General features: G+C 37.5%; 1 protein-coding gene across 3 annotated transcripts in view; it reads left to right on the top strand.

Moving 5' to 3' along the window:
• The window catches only part of FAR2 (fatty acyl CoA reductase 2), a 189411-nt gene that overhangs the window by 130408 nt on the left and 38595 nt on the right, over positions 1-20408 (top strand). For all 3 annotated transcript variants that reach the window (XM_011979574.1, XM_011979576.1, XM_011979575.1), the window contains one exon: positions 19042-19217. In XM_011979574.1, the coding sequence (XP_011834964.1) occupies positions 19042-19217 (176 nt within the window). The remainder of the gene's footprint in view (positions 1-19041; positions 19218-20408) is intronic.

Here is a 20408-nt window from a genome sequence, read left to right as displayed (position 1 = left end):
CTTCAAGTGCTCAATAGCCACATGTGGTTAGTGGCTTATTTTTACTGGACAGGGCAGGTATAGAACATTTCCATTATCACAGAAAGTTTTACCAGACAGCATTGATGTAGATGGTTAAGTATCTTGTAGAGAAAGACTATTGTGATTCAGATTTCCATGTTGCCCATCATTTTTATTAATCCTAAAGACACTTATTGGAGTGCCTATTATGTGTTAAGTGCATGAGAATGGCAAAGAATGTAAAGACAAAAATGATGTAGCCACATGAAGTGCTGGAGACAGACATTTGGAACATGATTGCAACCCAACATGAGTTCTCAAGGGAGAGGAGAGCAAAGGGTAATGAAAGCAGAAAGAATCATGCTTGCAAATGCATGAATGGTGTGGTGTGTTTGGGAAACTCTGGGTAATTTATTAGACCCTAAACAAGTAAAAAAAGGACTAGAAAGGTATGCTGAGGCCAGATTTTGAAAGACTTCATATAATTGCATCAGTCAAGTTACATTCCATTGAAAGAAAACCCAACTGAAACTGGTTTAAAACACAAAGGTGATGTATTGATTATACAATGGAAAAAATCCAGCACTAGAGTGGTGAGCAGTTGTGATTTAACTACAGCTCTGGCTGCCTTGGTCTTTGAGTCTCTCAACTCTGCCACTTTGTTCTGGTTTTATCCTCATGATCAGTAAGATGTTTGCTGTAGCTTCAAGCTTCACACACATATATGGCAATCTTCAGATGAAGAGAGGCTGGCCCTCTCCAAGATTTTCTCCCCAATTTCAAGATGGATGAAACGTGTTTTCTAAAAACCCTCAGCAAATTTCCTTCCCATCTTATCAGCCTAGTTGAGGTTACATGTCCATTTCTGACCAGCCCCTATGGCCTGAGGTATGCCATGTACTGATTTGTTCAGAAACCTCAGAACTAAGCCAATCACTGTCTAGAGGGTAAGAGTGCATGGAGATCAATAAGCTTTTCCCTGGAGCTGTGGTGAGATTATCTGTTCCTGAGGCAAGGCGGCTACTGGAGAAGGGCGAATACCTGCTTGATAATTCAGATACTCATGGGTATTAGGGTCTTAGCATCCTGAGTGGATCATAGTTTCTGGAGTCAGACAGACCTGAGCTGGTGTCCTCTCTCCACCTCTGGGTGGTGTGACTTTACATAACAAGCCTCAGTGTCCAAATGGAGATGATACTGATCATTATCTTTTGTACTGTTGTGAGATGTAAATGAGTTAACATAGGAAAGGCATTTAGAATACTGCCTGAACCACAGTAAACACTCAGCAAATATTAGCTTTAAATTCGTACTCAAATATGGGAGGGAGTTGGAGCTTTATCTTTTAGAGCCTGACACTCCCAGTGAAGGTCTTTGTTATCTTGACAGCTATATGATTTCCTACTACTTAAATAATAATAAAAAATTGTACTCAATTGATGCTGATGACAACAGGAAAGATAAATGTGAATTAGTTGACTAGTTGGGACAGAAATCACATGGCCCGCAAAGCTGAGAATATTATCTGGCCCTTTACAGAAGTTTGCCAACTCCTTAGAGGACCAGAAAAATGTCTTCTAATATAAAACACCTAATCATGTTAAGGCTGGGCATGGCGGCTCACTTCTGTAATCCTAGCAGTTTGGGAGGCCGAAATGGACAGATCATCTGAGGTCAGGAGTTCGAGACCAGCCTGGCCAGTATGGTGAAAGCCCATCTCTACTCAAAAAACAAAAATTAGCTGGGCATGGTAGCAGTCTCCTGTAATCCCAGCTACTCGGGAGGCTGAGGCAGGAGAATGGCTTGAACCCAGGAGGCAGAGGCTACAGTGAGCTGAGATTGCACCACTGCACTCCAGCCTGGGCAACACAGTGAAACTCTGTCTCAAAAAATAATAATAATGATAATAGATAAAATACGTTTTTATAAAATGGTTATTTATTCATTTTGAGACAGAGTCTTACTCTGTCACCCAGCTGCTGGAGTGCAGTAGCTCTATCTCAGCTCACTGCAACCTCTGCCACCTGAGTTCAAGCGATTCTCCTGCCTCAGCCTCCCGAGTAGCTGGGATTACAGGCATCTGCCACCGCACCTGGCTAATTTTTGTAGTTTTAGTAGAGACGGGGTTTCACCATCGTGGCCAGACTGGTCTTGAACTCCTGACCTCGTGATCCACCCGCCTCGGCCTCCCAAAGTGCTGGGATTACAGACATGAGCCACCATGCCCGGCCATAAAATAGTTTTAATGCATAGCTGAACTTCAGGCAAAATAAAGAAATCTGTAAATGTCCAGAAATAACAAGAAAGTACACACCTACACACAAAAAGAGTGAGAAAAGTTGAACAAGCACACAAATATGACAAGTATTTATTGAGAGCCAAATATATGTCAGGCACATATTGCTTTGTGCCTGGGGAACAGGGGCAATAAGGTAGAAAACAAAACACATATGGGATTGACCTCATAGATCTTAAAGTCCAGTGAGGTAAACAAGTTTCATAAGAAATAAATGTATATTTAAGTACTTTGAAAAGTACTGTGAAGAAAAAGAACAAGCCACCCTAACAAGTGACACCTGCTTTAAAATTATGCGACCAGAAAAGGACTCCAGAGATAGCCCCACTGGAGCTCAGGAAGAGTTAATATGTTCAAGAAAATGCAGGAGGGTATTTCTTTCAGGTAGATGCCTAGGCTCTGCCTACTCTGCATGTTTCTATCTGACTACATAAGGCAAAAATTTATAGAAATATAATCATGCCTTTGCTGCAAAACGAGAAATAGATAGACAAGAAGAAATTTCCATCTCATCGAATGAGCATTTTGATGCTATAGTAATTGTTTCAATTTAAAACATTCATTTCTTCTTCCTTTCTTTCTTTTCTCTCTTTTCTTTTTTTTTTTTTTTTCCTGTTGCCCAGGTTGGAGTACAGTTCACAATCAGCTCACTGTAACCTCAAACTCCTGGGTTCAAAGGATTCTCTTGCCTCAACCTCCTGAGTAGCTGGGAATACAGGCACAGACTGCCAAAGCTCGCTAATTTTCAAATTTTTGTACAGATGGGATCTCACTATGTTGCTTAGGCTGGTCTCGAACTTGTGGCCTCAAACAATCCTCCTGCTTCAGCCTCCCAAAGTGCTAGGATTAGAAGTGTGAGCCACCACACCTGGTTTAGATTTTCAATAGTTTTAATAAACATAAAATATGTTTCTACACATTTTCAATAGTTTTAAAACAACAAAGTCCCTTTGAGGCAGAGGATAGACTTTTTAAATTACTGAGACATGGTCTCACTCTTATCACCAAGGCTGGAGGGCATTGCATGATCATTGTTCACTGCAGCCTCAACCTCCTGGGCTCACGTGATCCCCCCACCTCAGCCTCCCAAGTAGGTGGGACCACAAATATGTGACACCATGCCCAGCTTTATTTATTTATTTATTTAGACATGGTGGTCTCACTACATTGTACTGGCTGGTCTCAAACTCTTGGTTTCAAGCAATCTTCTGGTCTCAGCTTCCCGAAGTGCTGGGATTACAGGCATGAGCCGCCACCACACCTGACTAGAGAAAGGACTTTTAACAACAAACGAAAAGTACTTTTTATTCTAGGGTTGAATTTAGGAGCCTGTATAAAGCAAAGGTGGGTAGATGAGACTGAGTGCTTACAGAAACCTAGCCTTGTGTGCTGCACTTGATACTATTACAGGTTTCTTGAAAGATCTGGGAAAAAATGTTTAAAATTGCAACTGGAAGACATTTGCTAGACTAGAAATGAAGAGTCCTAAGCACTCAGGAATTTGGCAAATGGCTGTTGGTTGGGTTTTTATTTTGATTTTTTGGATTTAAGATACCATCGAACTCTAGTTTAGTTCTTTCTGAATTGAAGACGATGAATTGATGGGTATGTTTTGTATTAGTAAAAGCTTATTAATTTATATTTTACATTAACAAAATCCATAGAGGGAAATTCTACTTTGCCTTTGTAACTCATATGTCAGCTTGGGTATTCCTGCCTTTTAATAAAAATGTAATTAATGACATTCCCCAAGAATAGTTGGGAATTCTCAGGTGGCTCATTTTTCATGGTCATCTCTGCTGTTGCCTGGCATGAACTGGGTATGTTTATGAATCATCTTTCATTTCTCATGGGCTCCATACCAACTTGATCCAGACCAGGCCAAGGCCCTTTCTTCAGTTGTCCTAAATTTAGAATCAAACAACAAAAAGAGAGAGCACTTGCCTCAGACTGTCTACCACTCATAGGACTTGCCTTTCCCTCCCACGCATGAATGCCCAGTCTTTCAATGGGTCATCCTCTACCCTGTTAACTGAAGTTTGCTGTGTTTATTTTTCTCATCATTTTAAGTCTTCCATTTATTGTAATCTAGGAGAAAATGAAGTCACTGAATTTGTTCATTCATTATGCTGAGTTTAGTACACAAATTCTAAGCAATATTTCACAGACCTGGCTTTTTCTTGGTGCAATAAATATGGGCTTTTGTAAACTGTTTTTCTCTTTTTGGTCTCACAGCTATGTTTTGGATGGTTAAAGCTGCTAAAAGTCTAAATCCTCAATTACAGGTTATTTGTTGGTTTAGTTGTTATATCTGTACTGGGAGGTAGCATAGGGCAGTAAAAAGAACACTGAAGCTCTAGATACTCTCTCCTCAATCAGAAAGATAGAGCTTGGTAGAGAGACCACGGCCTAGTTACCTAACCTATATGAGTCTTGTTTTTATTATGCATAAACTGGATCTGATAATAATAGTTATTTCACAGGGATTTGCAAAGATTGAATGTGATCCTAAGTATAAAATAATGTTTTATATTGTGCCATATAAATATTAGTTGTTGTTTTTTTCTTTTTTGAGACGAAGTCTAGCTCTGTCACCCAGGCACCCAGGCACCCAGGCTGGAGTGCAGTGGCATGATCTCAGCTCACTGCAACCTCCGCCTCCCGGGTTCAAGCTATTCTCCTGCCTCAGCCTCCCAAGTAGCTGTGATTACAGGCGCCCACCACCATGCCTGGCTAATTTTGTATTTCTAGTAGAGATGGGGTTTCAGTATGTTGGCCAGGCTTGTCTCGAACTCCTGACCTCAGGCGATCTGCCTGCCTCGGCCTCCCAAAGTGCTGGGATTATAGGCATGAGCCACCACTCCTGGCTAAATGTTAGTTTTTTATCAGTAACCTCTCATTTCTTTTACCCAGGTATGTTCTGTTGTTCATTATCCCTAGGCAAGGTCCTCTAGATTGCCTGCATCAGTTTCACACTCTTATCGAGGATGTATATGTTCCTGCATTCTCTTTTCTATAGTTAGTCATCATTTCATTAGACAGATATTTAAGAATTCCGGCCGGGCGCGGTGGCTCACGCCTGTAATCCCAGCACTTTGGGAGGCCGAGGCGCATGGATCACAAGGTCAGGAGATAGAGACCATCCTGGCTAACACGGTGAAACCCCGTCTCTACTAAAAATACAAAAAATTAGCCAGGCATGGTGGTGGGCGCCTGTAGTCCCAGCTACTTGGGAGGCTGAGGCAGGAGAATGGCGTGAACCCGGGAGGTGGAGCTTGCCTGAGCTGAGATCCCGCCACTGCACTCCAGCCTGGGCGACAGAACGGGACTCTGTCTCAAAAAAAAAAAAAAAAAAAAAGAAAGATATTTAAGAATTCACATTTATATTACAACATTTAATTTGAAAAAAACTTTTTGAAGGAAAGGAAAGTATAATCAGAAATTCATCCATAATCTTAAAGCCCTAGGTTTCACCAGTCTGTGCCATATGTGTTCACATTAACTCTCCATTCTGCATGAGTTGTACTAATGTGGGTGCTGAAGGAGATTAACCCCCCCCCCCAAATCAGTAGCTTAATGCAAATGAAATTTGATTCTCAAACACAGTAGGTGTAATTGGTAGAAGGCATTGCACTCCACGGTCATATAAGGATCCATGCTGAGGGAAGGTTGCCATCTTCTGCACATGGTTTCTAAACCATCTGAGGTCTCTCTGAATGACAATATCCAACTGTCAATGGGGTAAAAGAGGCACTGGACATCATGTGGAAGGTTTTTATGGTCCAGGCCCAGAAGTGTCCATCACATCTGTCCATATACCATTCTCAGAACCGTGACTGGGCATCTAACTACAAGGATGGCTGGAAAATGCATAGCTGTGTGGCCAAGAGAAAAGGAAAATAGGATTGTTGAACAACTAATGAGGTTCTGCCATGGCCTTCTTTTTAGGTCGCCAAATATCTGCTTTCCTGTCTTTCCCACACATAGAAGACACTCATTCCTACCCCAGGGTCTCATACCATTATTGCATCCAGTCCAAAGTCCAGGGGGGAATAGACTATCCTCTCTATCAGATCCAGATAGTTCAGCTTCTGGTTTGATATTCTTGGACAAAACGGCGAATTTTCTGCCTCCCATGTTGAGGTAGAAAATGTTTCTGTTCTACCTCTTGTCATTGTAGAACAGCGAAGTTGAAGAAAAAATAAAATCAAACGAAGACACCTTCTATTCAAAAAAGAGAAGACAGGCTGGCAAGCAGCAGTCCCTAGAGTATAACCATAAGGAAATCCTGATTAGCAACTATTGAGAAGCTTCCTACACTGGGAATGGGGAAATTCCTTAAGTAGCCTCTAAATCTACTCTCTTTTCCATCATTATTTGTGGTGACTCCATCCTCTGGAAGGTTCTTCCTTATTTCTTACTCCCTGGCTGTCACCTCTGAAGTGGCTGTTAAGAAGTGTGCTCTTCTTGCGGTCTTTGGCTTCATAACTCATTCTGCAAGAGTAAAGGCGGAAACCAATGGGTCTTTCAGGTTTAAGGTCAGTCATTTGCTGACTCTGGAGCTGTGGAAGAAAAAATAAATCCTTTGGTTCATGCACACAATGTGACAGCTTGACATAAGTAAAATACATGAACAAAAGGATTAATGAAGAAGTGAAAGAAGGAAGAAGTATGCATTAGGCACAACATCATTTAACAACTAAAAAAACACCAGAATACATTAAACTTGTTCATTCAGTACGTATTGGCTGAGTGCCTACTAAGTGTCAAGCACTGGGCCAGATGTGGACGATACAGTGGCAACACACAGAAAAAAAGTTAAAGGAAAAACAAAATTGGGTAATAAATTTGTTACTGGTTTTAGCAAATCCAAAAAATTCGAGAAAATAGTGCAGTGTTTGCCAAATCTAAAACTCTTTCACCCTCACTGAGTCTTAAATTAGGAATGCACAAAAGCAGAATTACTAGAAAATCAAAGTTTTATGGGTGTGTTCCCTTAAGTAATAGCCCTATATTAGAAAGTTGGTGGAGGTGGCCTGCACATTTTAAATAATCAACCTGCACCTTTACCCCCTCCCCCAAATTCTAGCCAAATAAAGTATAAAATAAGGCAGAACTCAGCATGTTACATCAGCTTACCAGGAATGAAGTCAACGCTGATTGGAAAAGTGTCAAGCAATAAAGAAGAGTTTGGATTTACTTTAACACTGCCTTCATATCACTCGAAACTTAATTTCAGCCAACTCTACTTCTGAAACCAACCTCTTATGCAATGATCTTGTCTGGGTCCAGGCCAAGGCTTACTTCTATTGCATAGCTACTCTTACCCTTCTTAGTTTTTACTCTGAAGAACTTTCCTGTCTGGGTCAGAGTTTCTTCCAGTAGGCATCAGATTCTGCAAATATTTATCTCATGTTAATCCAGACCCCCTCTAGATGTTGCCATTTAACTTTAACGAGTTTGACATAAAGAGAGTGATTTAAATGCAGTTGTAACTTACTCCTAAGTAGGGCCTGATATAGCTTTTAAGCGATACATCTCTCCAGTCACACATAATTATGAATGAATTCTAACTCACTGCAAGTACTACAGTGTTCCTGAAGGTAAATAAACCATGTCAGCTATGTGAGGCTTGGAAATTTTTCTTTAAAACATAGTACCCAAAAATGTTACCAGTTAGCCTTTGATTACTGCTATATCCCCCAGGAAATATGATCAAAAGGACATCTGTTCTATGTATCAAAATTCAGACATCTGCTTCATTCTTTTCCTTTTATGGTATGTATAACTGTCACATCTGACTACCAGTTTCCCTGCTGTCAGAAAGAAACAATTAAATGGGAGATGCTGTGGACAAAGGGATTTTAAAAAATCCATTGGCCACAGAGAACTAGAACTGAAGAATCAGAAGAGAAGATTAATTTTCTTTCTTATTACTAAGTTTCTTATTTTCAGAGCACTTAAAGGGACATATCAATAGGGGGAAAAGTATATGAATTAATGGCAAGATTCTTGAGGACTTTCTCACAAAGATAATTAAGGTGTCACTCTAAGGAAACAACCAGAGACACCACAAATAATATATATTTTTATTATAGTATTACTTATGGTAAACTTGGATCCAATTTCAATGTTCTACAATAGAGGAATGACTAATAAACAACAATACATACAAGTGTTAGACAAGTATTCAGGCATTAAAAATCATGTTTTATAAAACAGTAAATGACATGAAAAGGCTTGTAATATATTGGTGCAAAAACAGATGAAAAACTATATTCAGTATAATCTCAACTATTAGCCCTAAATGTTGATGTGATCTTGAATTACTTTTTTTTTGCATTTTCAAATTTTCAAATGAGAATTGTGATTATGCTACTTCTATAGTGAGGAAAAATTACCCTCTATAATAGTGAAAAAATAAGAACCGTAATCTTCTATCTTCCACGTTTTCCAAATACAATGAACACATTATACTTTTACAGTGGAAGAAAAGAAACTCCTATCTTGTAAAGTAGTAAATACATCAGAATGAGGCAGACATCAAACATGAATTTACAAAATTATGTCATCAAGTATAAGTTCAGTTCATTTTTAGTTTTGAAATTATTTATCAAAATTAAATAGTTTGACTTATTTTTATTAGAAATGTGATTTTAAGTATTTAACATTGCTTTTTAAAAAATTATCTTCTAGTTTTTCATAAAATCTGAGGAGCTGCTAGGGAAATTTTGCACACCAAATTTCATGTGTTGAAATGTGAACATGCTCACCACAGACGAAGGGTTTCCAAGCTGCTGTTTCATCTCTTACTTATGGAAAATATGCTCATGTAATTATGAACCAATCAGCTTTTCATTGTGTGAAAAGCAAACGTAGATAGTGAAATTGATATTTTACCTTTATTGTTGTCTTAAATATATCTGGGCTTAAAAAATCATGGATGACTTTTCCCCACTATACCAGAGAATGAGTTGCAAATAAATAATTCAGTAGTAAAGTTCAAAGAAACGTTGAAAGCATTTTGAGTTTCCTACTGTCTTACCAATATGTTTCTTTTTACAACAACCATGTCCCATGTATATCTGTTTAGGATCTTAAGTTGCTAATAATCTACTCTGAATAATTCCTTAAGAAAACATTAAAAGGACAATATCTATACCAAGGGAATAAAACCCGAAGTAGTAGAAACTATTAAAACTGATGTAGCTACTTAAGAATGAGTGCAAGCTCAGACACTGAAATATGTATCATTGAGATAATACCAAAAATGGTCAACCTTTTCCTGTGAAGTTATAGTAAAGTATATTACGAGTACTTAGTATATTAGAGAAATGTTAGAATGAGATTGTACCAGGTTCAGAATTCCTCATCCAAGAAGACCAGACAAAATTCAAGGTTTTTAGAGAGGGATTATCCTGAATGATATCACCAGCAAGTGGGTTTATAAACAAAGACAGAGCTTGGCAGGTTGCACTGGATCCTTCAAACCAGTTTCTCTGGAAAAATGTCGATTACTCAATAAACCCTCAGTTGCCACTGAGGTAAATCAACTTGGGAATACAGTAGAGAACTCTGGGGGATAAATCATGCAGGGTTACACACTGGGTCCACAGTTCACAGAACATGATTAGATTTAAGACAATAGAAGATAGGGACATTTTATGAACTAGTTTATTGAATCCTTTTGAGACTATCACTGTGTGGCAGTTCCTAGAAGGCTTAGAAAAATTAATCTTTAAGAGGTAAACAAATTAACTTTGAACTAAGAAAACAACAACAAAACAACAAACTTTGAATTAGGAAACATCTGCAAAGAAAAGCCCAAGAATTAAAGAAGCACACAGTAGAACTGTCAATTTTATTTTATAAGTTTCTTGTTAATTTTCAGACTCTTTTGTAGGGAAAAAAAAAATGTGTTCATGCTTGCCCCAGGCTTCACTGTATAAAAGCTGCTTGTTCTCAACTTCCAAAAATGAATTTCTGATTGACATTAATGATTCTGTTAAATCTCTATATAAAGCAAAGGCAATTGGAAACATTTGCATTAAAACTGCCAAAATTGGAAATACTTGCATTTAAACTTCCAAAGCCAGTTGTGTTCCATTACTGTTATTGTTTGTTTGTTCATTTGTTTTCCCCCAAGAATTAAGAAACTATCCCACAAAATGCAAGAGGCCTCTAGTGTAAGTAGTTTCCAGTTTTCCTGTTACTCAAGTCAGATCAGCTAAAGGATATTCAACCTCTCCCCTGCAGGCCATTTACTTTCAAGAAGAAAGAGAGGAAGGGAGGAAGGAAGGTAAAAATCTCCTCCAATCACATCAAGTCTTTTTCTTAAAAGCTTCAAATTAGCCAGGCTTGGTGGTTCACACCTGTAATCCCAGCACTTTGGGAGGCTGAGGTGGGCGGATCACAAGGTCAGGAGATCGAGACCCTCCTGGCCAACATGGTGAAACTCTGTATCTACCAAAAATACAAAAGTTAGCTAGGTGTGGTGGCATGCACCTGTAGTCCCAGCTACTGGGGAGGCTGAGGCAGCAGAATCACTTGAACCTGGGAGGCGGAGGTTGGAGTGAGCCGAGATCAAAAAGATACCAAGCCATGAGGTTCAACATGATTTTAGCATACATTCTGTTTTTAGAAGCACCTGAATCACAGGATAGAATCAGAAACGTTGGCATGACCCAACACACATACACACACACACACACACACACACAAAAAAACAAACAAAAAAACACAGCTTTCTGATCAGCAGTTTTTGGAAATGGAATATTGCTGTGGAAGTGGAAAGGGGATTTTCCTATTATTAGGGACCTACAAAATGGTAGGCACTAACACAAACATCTGACTTTCATTACACAAATCCTCAGAAATCTCTGCAGTATGCCTGTTCCTACAGCACAGATGAGATATTAATTCACTATGGTTGTCATCTATCCAAGGTTATGTAATTTGTGCCAAGTGATACAGCAAAATTGGAATGCAGGTCTCTAATCTCTAAGTCCATAGTTTCCCTCCTATGCTGCATTGCCTCCCCTAGGAAATTTCTTCCTCGATGACAATATCATAAGGAAAGTGAAACTATTGCTTGCCACTTCTGAGTTAGTATCAGCGTTTTTTCCATCCACCAGCATGGATAATGCAGAGATGCCACCAATTCTGTTGTTGAGTAGAAATAATCTTAAGTTTGGTCTCCATCTTCCTAGCCACCCTAGCTCTTTTCCTGTCCAGATGCAAGAAAGAATTCTCAAAGAATTGTGAAATTGACCTTTGGTGTGGGGGAAAAAAAAGCATAACAAGATGATGAATCAAACACTGTGTTGCCTTTAGCATTTATTATAGAATATTATGTAAAGTGAACTAAAATTTTGTTAAATGCAAAATTGTCTTTAAGAACAGCATAATATATGCTTAGTTCTCTAAGATCACAGAATACGATAGTCAGGTAGCTGGCATTTTAGATAAATATGCAAAAACACGATGACGCAGAGAGGTAAGTAATTTGCCCCAGTCACATAGCAAATCAATGGCAGAATCAGAATTCAAATACAGTCCTTCGTGACTCCTAAGGGCCTGAGCTCTTTCCAATACACCAATGGTTCTCAACTTCAGAGTATATCAGAATTACTAGAGAGCATTTCAAAGAAAAGATAGATGCCCAAGCTTGGAGTAATAACTGTTGAATGAGAATCTTCAAGGTCAGGACATAGGTTTGTTTGTTTGAGCAACTTCCTGGGCAATCCTAACAGCCATACTACTACACCATGCTGCCTTATGGAGTTATAGAAATGTCCTTGCTAAAGCATTAGAAACTTCTGGATTAATCCTTCACATCTTATGAGAGTTACTAGTGAACTAGCAACAATTTTAACATTTTGTGAATTTTTGTTAATCTGTACATTGGATATAACGGTTTTTGCTTAAATTAAGGTACTTATTTGTGTTTAATTGTTTTCAACTTAGAGCTAATTTGCAGAATTCATTGATTTGTTTTTACTCAGCACTGTAAAAATTCTCTTAAAAATGTTAGTGTCTCTTTCACTTGGGACACCAAATATTCCATAGAGATTGCCCCTTAGTTTAAGCAAACTTACTCATTTATTTTCCAAAAAAATATTAAGCAAATATTGGTGGGTTATTGGGACTAAATAATATAGTTATTTTTGAAGAGAAAGACAGTAAAATGAATAAAGATCAAAGATTCTCATGATTAGAAAATATTTGATTTCCTTTAATGAGCCCTGGGAAGTAGAGGTCAAATCTCCTGTGGATATTTCCAAAATGAGGTCATGTGGCTAACTAGTTGATTGTGAGAGACCATGTTAAAGGCCTCTGAATTGTTTCAAAAGCATTATATACATTTAATGCCCCCATCCCAATTCCTACTTCTAATAAAAATGCAGTCTTGGTGTCTTGACTACAGAAGTCATACCCAAGGAGTTTATTTAAACCAGAGAATTTTTTTTTCTGGTTTTCTCTTTCAGCTGAATTTTCTTACTTAGAGTTTGCAGTTTCTCTCTTGCCTCTGGGCTACAAGTAACTATTCATATAATTAGAATAGTGTCTCATATTTAAAAACAATTTAAGAAGAGAAATACTTGCTTGTGTAATGTTAAATCAATGAAACACTCCCAAAGTTTCCAGTTTGAAATGCTTAGGTCACCTTTCAGCTGTATCAGTGACCACAGAAATGTGTCCTACTCTTGTAAAGAACAAGGTTTCCTAAAATGGATAAACAGCAATCCCTCTGCTTGAGTTTTGATGATGGTGAGCAGCTTTTCAACTATCTACCTCTGGGTCTTGTGCCATCAAGTAGAGAATATGAGTTTATGCAATGAGAAGAAACAGGATAAGCTCTTAGAATTTAAAATAACTGTATTGTTCTTTATTGGTGGCTTTCAATGAAATTTCTGACACTATGTTTTTTCTTTGCTCATTTTGATTTTATCTATTTTTCTTACTTTAATATCTTACATTAGCAACAAACACACCAAAAAAAATTTTTTAAGAGGAGCTGGTGCTTATCCAGGATCCATTTGCACCATTTCATCTTGTCCCTTCAGTCTTGTCATTATTATAAAAATAGAGGGTCTGCTATAAAAACTGGAGAAATCACATTACTTCAAACTCCCATTGGCAGTTAATATAGAGGACTCAGGAAACACTTTGTGTTCTTGTTTAGGAGTCGCTATCGACCATCTCTCATCACAGTCATACAAACTTCAGGAATCAGGCTTCCATTCTATTGTAACAGTTCTGTTACTGATCTTACGGGAATTAATTTTAATTCAATAAGCAAAATTTGAGTCTTTTCAATGAATGGCATACTGTCAAGCATAAAGAGATGAATAAGAATCAAGGAGTTTACAAAGGAATTTTTAAAAAAAGTAATACCCTTTAAAATAGCCACACATAAAATTAAATACTTAGGAATTAACTTGACCAGAGAAGTGAAAGATCTCTATAATGAAAACTATAAAACACTGATGAATGAAATTGAAGAGGACACCAAAAACTAGAAAAGTATTCCATGTTCATGGATTAGAAGAATCAATATTGTTAAAATGTCCATACTATCACCCAAAACAATATACAGATTCAATGTAATCCTTATCAAAATATCAATAACATTATCCATAGAAATAGAAAAAACAATCCTAAAATTTATATGGAACCACAAAAGACTGAGAATAGCCAAAGCTAACCTGAGCAAAAAAGAATAAAACTGGAGGAATCACATTTCTTGACTTCAAATTTTACTACAAAGCTATGGTAACCAAAATAATGTGCTACTGGCATAAAAACAGACACAGAGACCAATAAAACAGAATAGAGAACTCAGAAACAAATCCACACTCCTACAGTGAACTCTTCTGACAAAGGTGCCAAGAACATATACTGGCGTAAAGACAGCCTCATCAGTAAATGGTGTTGGGAAAACTGGATATCCATATACAGTAGAATGAAACTAGACCCCTATCTCTCGCCATACACAAAAATCAAATCAAAGTGGATTAAAGACTTAAATCTAAGACTTCAAACTATGAAACTACTACAAGAAAACATTTAGGAAAATCTCCAGGACATTGGTCTGGGCAAAAATTTATTGAGCAATACCCCACAAGCACAGGCTACCAAAGCAAGAATGGACAAATGGGATCACATCAAGTTAAAAAGCTGCTACACAGCAGAGGATACAATTAAAAAAGTGAAGAGACAAGCCACATAATGGGGGAAATATTTGCAAACAACCTATCTGATAAAGGATTAATAACCAGAATATATAAGGAGCTCAAACAACTATATAGTAAAAAGTATAAAAATCTGATCAAAAAATGAGCAAAATATTTGAATAACCATATCTCAAAAGAAGACATACAAATGATAAACAGGCATATAAAAAGGTGCTCAACATCACTGATCATCAGAGATATGCAAATCAAAACTACAATGAAATATTATTTCACCCCAGTTAAAATGGCCTATATCCAAAAGATAGGCAATAACAAATGCTGTCATTAATGTGGAGAAAAAGGAACCCTCATATGCTGTTGGTGGGAATGTAAATTAGAACAACCACTATGGAGAACACTTTGCATGTTCCTCAAAAAACAGTAGAAATACCATATGGGCCAGGTGCCGTGGCTCACACCTGTAATCCCAGCACTTTGGGAGGCCGAGGTGGGTGGATCACTGGAGGTCAGGAGTTCAAGATCAGCCTGGCCAATATAGCGAAATCCTGTCTCTACTAAAAATACACAAATTAGCCAAGCATGTTGGTACATGCTTGTAATCCCAGCTACTCAGGAGGCTGAGGCAAGAGAATCACTTGAACTTGGGAGGTGAAGGTTGGAGTGAACCAAGATCATGCCACTGCCCTCCAGCCTGGGTGACAGAGTGAGACTCTGAAAAAAAACAAAAAACAAAAACAAAGAAATACTGTATGATCCAGCAGTCCCACTGCAAGGTATATACCCAAAAGAAAGGCAATCAGTATATCAAAGAGATCTGCACTCCCATGTTTGTTGCAGTACTGCTCACAATAGCTAAGATTTGGAAGCCACCTAAGTGTCCATCAACAGATGAATGGATAAAGAAAATGTGGTACGTATACACAATGGAGTATTACTCAGCTATCAAAAAGAATGGGATTCAACAACATGGATGGAACTGGAGGTCATTAGGCTAAGTGAAATGAACCAGGCACAGAAAGACAACCATTGCATGTTTTCACTTATTTGTCAGATACAAAAATCATAACAATTGAACTCATGGACATAAAAAGTAGAAGGATGATTACCAGAGGCTGGGAAGGCAAGTGGGAGGGGAGAGATGAGAATGGTAAAGGGTGACAAAAAATAGAAGAATTAATAAGACCTACTATTTGATAGCACAATCGGCTGACTATAGTCAATAATAATGGTACATTTTAAAATAATGTAAAGAGTATAATTGGATTGCTTGTAATTCAAAGATAAATGCTTGAAGGGATAGATACCCCCTTCTCCATGATGTGCTTATTTCATATTGTGTACCTGTATAAAAACATCTCATGTACCCCATATATATATATACACCTACTATGTACCCACAAAAATTTTAAAAAATTAGAAAGAGTTTCCCTACAAAAGAAAAAAAAGAATCAAGGAGTTTACAAACTAGAGGGGGAAATATAAGCCCTGAATTTAAGAACAGACATGAATTTTTCAGAGTCAATGTTTCCCAATTATGGTACCTGGACCATCAGATCCACCTGCGGAGGTGGTTAAGAAATATAGTTTCCTGGGTTACACACAAAACTACCGAGCCAGGATCTCTGAGGATGGAATAAAGAAATAATTTTTAACCAGGTTCCTTGATTCTTCATGCCTACAGTTTGCAAGCTACTGATGTGAAGATTGCTCTGGGCAGTTATAAAGGAAAATGAGTCATATGCAGTTATTCATCTGCCGTTGTCCATGTTAGCACTCTAAATGGAGAAATTCTCATCATTTGTATGTCTTAAAATCAATTGGGGGACTTGGCGTGAAATATAGATTCCTGGGTGTGCCCTAGTAATTTCTTATTTAGTGGATATGGGATAGGACCCAGGAATATACATTTTAATTATGCTACTAGTGATTCCAATGCAGTTCACTTTGTGGATAGCATTATGAAATGACCAAAACCACTGACCTGTTGGATTGCAGTTGGCTGCCATCTCTGTCACTCTATTCAGGATGTGGCACTATTAAAGACTATTATTTCAGGAGCTATAGCGGTATGGTGAGATTCCTGACAGGGCAAGTCCTATTATTAAGCAAGACTAATGTAGTAAAATGGAATCCTCATTTAGCACTGTGGTTTGAATTGATGCAGCCAATTCATTGATTTATTTCAATGGAACATTATCAACTACTATCTAAATCAAAAACTCAGACTTTTAAAAAACTGCACTATGTTCATTCAGATATGCATTCTTGAATGAAAATACAATTCAATAGATACAACACAGATTGGAACATTATTTCCTAAAATTGTAATGATCTCATGAAAAGTAATGCAAATATGAGATCTTGGTGCTGTTCAACATTGCACAGGTTGTCTGAAAGTATAATATGGAATAGCAGTATATTCTGTCTTTTAAAGTCATAAAAACCAAAGGCAAAAGGAAATCTAAATATGACAACTTACATCATATGTAAGGAACTCCGTTGTGAGAAGGGTGGATGCTGAAACCATCTTGCTCTCCGGTAGTCAGAAGTCTTCACAGGCCAAAGTGAAAAAATCCACAGAACCCTAAGTAAATTTCTAGTGAATATCATATAGAATACATAAAATATATCATGTAGACTCAAAAAGTCTTCTCCAAATTAGTTATCAAAAAAGAGAAAATTATACAAATTTTCGATAAGCTTATCCAAAACTATTCAACATGTTTGTTGTACAATTAACATTAACTATCAAGAGGGAAAACATCTGACTCTAGAAAAAAACATTTAGCATGTTTATGATTGATTAATATTAGAAAAACTATTAAAGATCTTTCTGCAAGAGTCAGAATGACCTCTTTGTTGAGAATGTGCCCAGGACACTTTATCAACCTTATCAATCCCAGATGTCAAAAGCACTGAGGACTGACCTAACTTACAAATTATTTTCAGAATTGCAGTAACACACCACTGAAAAGGCTGCCCCTACAGTACAGAAAAATGGTAGACAGAATTGAAGTATGTTAACGTGACAGATCAATATGTGGATTTCATCCCTTTTCTAGACATCTTCATTAAATCCTCAGAATGGCTTCTGAACATGCTCTTGTCTGATACAAATGAGACATGGTTTCTCTGACTACCTGAGCTCAACTTTTTATTACCCAATAAAAACAGCCTGGGGTACAACTCTAATGGATAGATCTCTCTTAATCCTGTGACTAAGGATCAACAAATAGGTGAAAATACTGTTTGGGGGTTAAGGGAGAGAAGAGGACTGTCTCTTTTACTATATTATGATTAAAACCACAGGCTAATTTTCTCTGCTCTTAAATTTTCTAAACATTTAGCTTTACTTTTTGTTTTCTCACTGTTAATATGCCACACCAACACTAAGTAAAATTCCATTTAATCAAAATAGGTTGGAACCAAGATCATTTTATTAAAATCATATTTCTTGAAAACATGGGAAATGCCAATTTAATCTAAGAATTTCTGTGTGGAGGGGAAAGTACTGAATCTATTCTATCTGAGTAAGTGTAACTAGAGCTAAAATGGCCACTGCTCTTCCTTTTCTCCATTATGAATAAATTAGAATATTTTAAAAATCAATTAATATCCCATAAAAAATACATGAGCTCGTGTACTTACTAGACAATAATTGCCATTTATATTAGAATGAGATTACATAACATTTTTATATGTTTCACCTATTACAAATTTGCTTCATTTGTTATTTGTTATTTTCTAATTATGTTTGTGCTGCTAAGATATTTTGTTAATTTAGTTCAGTTAACCAAGCTGTTGGTAATTTTGCTTGTAATTTGTAAAGGCTTTGTAGAGGCTGGTAATTTTTTACTGGAAACACTTATTCTCAGTCATAAATGGAAACTATTACCATATGTAAATATAAAGCTGGCTTAAAGGGGAAAAGAGTATAAAGGCAGGATGTGGATGACTTACTCTCACTTTTTCACCCTGCAGGAAAAGTTCAAAATGTGCACCTTACTGATTATTGGAACTGATTTTTCAAACGTTTCTCACATGAAATGTAGCAGGAATTACACTAAACTGGCTGAATTGTATGAAATAAAGTAGATGGTTCTTGAGTAAATTTTTTTTTTTTTTTTTTTTGAGACAGGGTCTTGCTCTGTCACCCAGGCTGGAATGCAGTGTTGCAATCAAGGCTCACTCCAGCCTGCACCACTTGGGATCAAGGGATCCTCCCACCTCAGCCTCCCAAGTAGCTGGGACTACAGGCACACACCACCATGCCTGGCTAATTTTTTTGTATTCTTAGTAGAGACAGGTTTTTACCATGTTGCCCAGGCTGGTGTCAAACTCCTGGGCTCAAGTGATCTTCCTACTTTGGCTTCCCAGAGTGTTGAGATTACAGGCATGAGCCACCACACCCAGCCAGATGTCTTCTTTAAGTAATATTATTACAACTAAAACTAGTTTTTGAGTATAATTAAACAGGTTGTTGTAAACAAGAACAATGTAATAATGATGATGCTATTTTTTGTATATTGATCTATATTTATGTTTCAGCTATTTGAGAAAGTCAAAGAAGTTTGTCCAAATGTGCATGAGAAGATCAGAGCTATTTATGCAGATCTCAGTCAGAATGACTTTGCCATCAGCAAAGAGGACATGCAGGAGCTTCTCTCCTGTACAAACATAATCTTTCACTGTGCAGCCACTGTACGCTTTGATGACACTCTCAGGTACATTCCCATTTCCCTCTCATGGTTTGTATACATTTGTGTGCATGTAAATTTCTTCATAGTTTCTGTAAAGAAAAAAAAAAAAAAGAAATACACTCTCAACAACAAAAAAAAACATACAAAGAAGCAAAACTCCTCCAAAATCCCACCATCTAGAAACAACCATTTACTATTGTGGAGAACATTCACTCCAATTTTTCTTTATGTATCTATGATTACATAGGTGTATGTTCAATTTTACTGGAAGAAAATGGCATCCTAGCAAGGATGATATTTTGCAACCTGCTCAGTTATATTTTTTGATATCTATCATTGTCAATAAGTATTATAATTTGTAATGATTACATGACATGCCATTGAACATATGTATAATATATTAAACCAGTTCTATGTCGGTGAACATTTGGATTGTTTTAATTTTTCACTATTATAAACAACACTGCAGTGAACATCTGTATGCATGTATATTTTTCACCCCTTTGTGTGCTCTTCTTGAGATAAATTCCTAGAAATATAATTATCAGATACATATCAGATGTACCCAGGTTATGAACAGTTTGCATTTTCACACATAATGCTAAATTGCTCTCCAAAAATGTGGTGTCTGCTTACACTGTCTCTGTGCACATGAATGCTCATTTTTATAGTCATAAAATAATACTATAATTTTAAAATTATTTTTAATGTTGCTAATAGGATAATGGAAACGGTAGCACATGTTCCGATTTGTATTTCTTTTATGATTACAAACGCTAATGATACTTAAATGCTTATAGGCATTTTGTTCTTTGTGAAATGCCTATTCATGCTCTTTGCTTTCTTTGCCTATTTTTCTTTTCATTTCTTTTTTTTTTTTTTTTTCTGAGACCGCATCTTGCTCTGTCGCCCAGGCTGGAGTGCAGTGGCACGATCTCAGTTCACTGCAAGCTCCACCTCCCGGGTTCACGCCTTTCTCCTACCTCAGCCTCCTGCGTAGCTGGGACTACAGGTGCCCGCCGCCACACCCAGCTAATTTTTTGCATTTTTAGTAGAGACCATGTTTCACCATTGTAGCCAGGATGGTCTTGATCTCCTGACCTCGCGATCTGCCAGCCTTGGCCTCCCAAAGTGCTGGTTTTACAGGCGTGAGCCACCGCGCCCGGCCCTGAGCCACTGCACCTGGCCCACCTATTTTTCTATTGAAACATTTTT

The sequence above is a fragment of the Mandrillus leucophaeus genome, unplaced genomic scaffold (genome assembly GCF_000951045.1).
Source record: "Mandrillus leucophaeus isolate KB7577 unplaced genomic scaffold, Mleu.le_1.0 Scaffold203, whole genome shotgun sequence".
In the NCBI taxonomy this organism is placed as follows: Eukaryota; Metazoa; Chordata; class Mammalia; order Primates; family Cercopithecidae; genus Mandrillus; species Mandrillus leucophaeus.
This window is presented reverse-complemented; position numbering and strand designations above follow the sequence as displayed.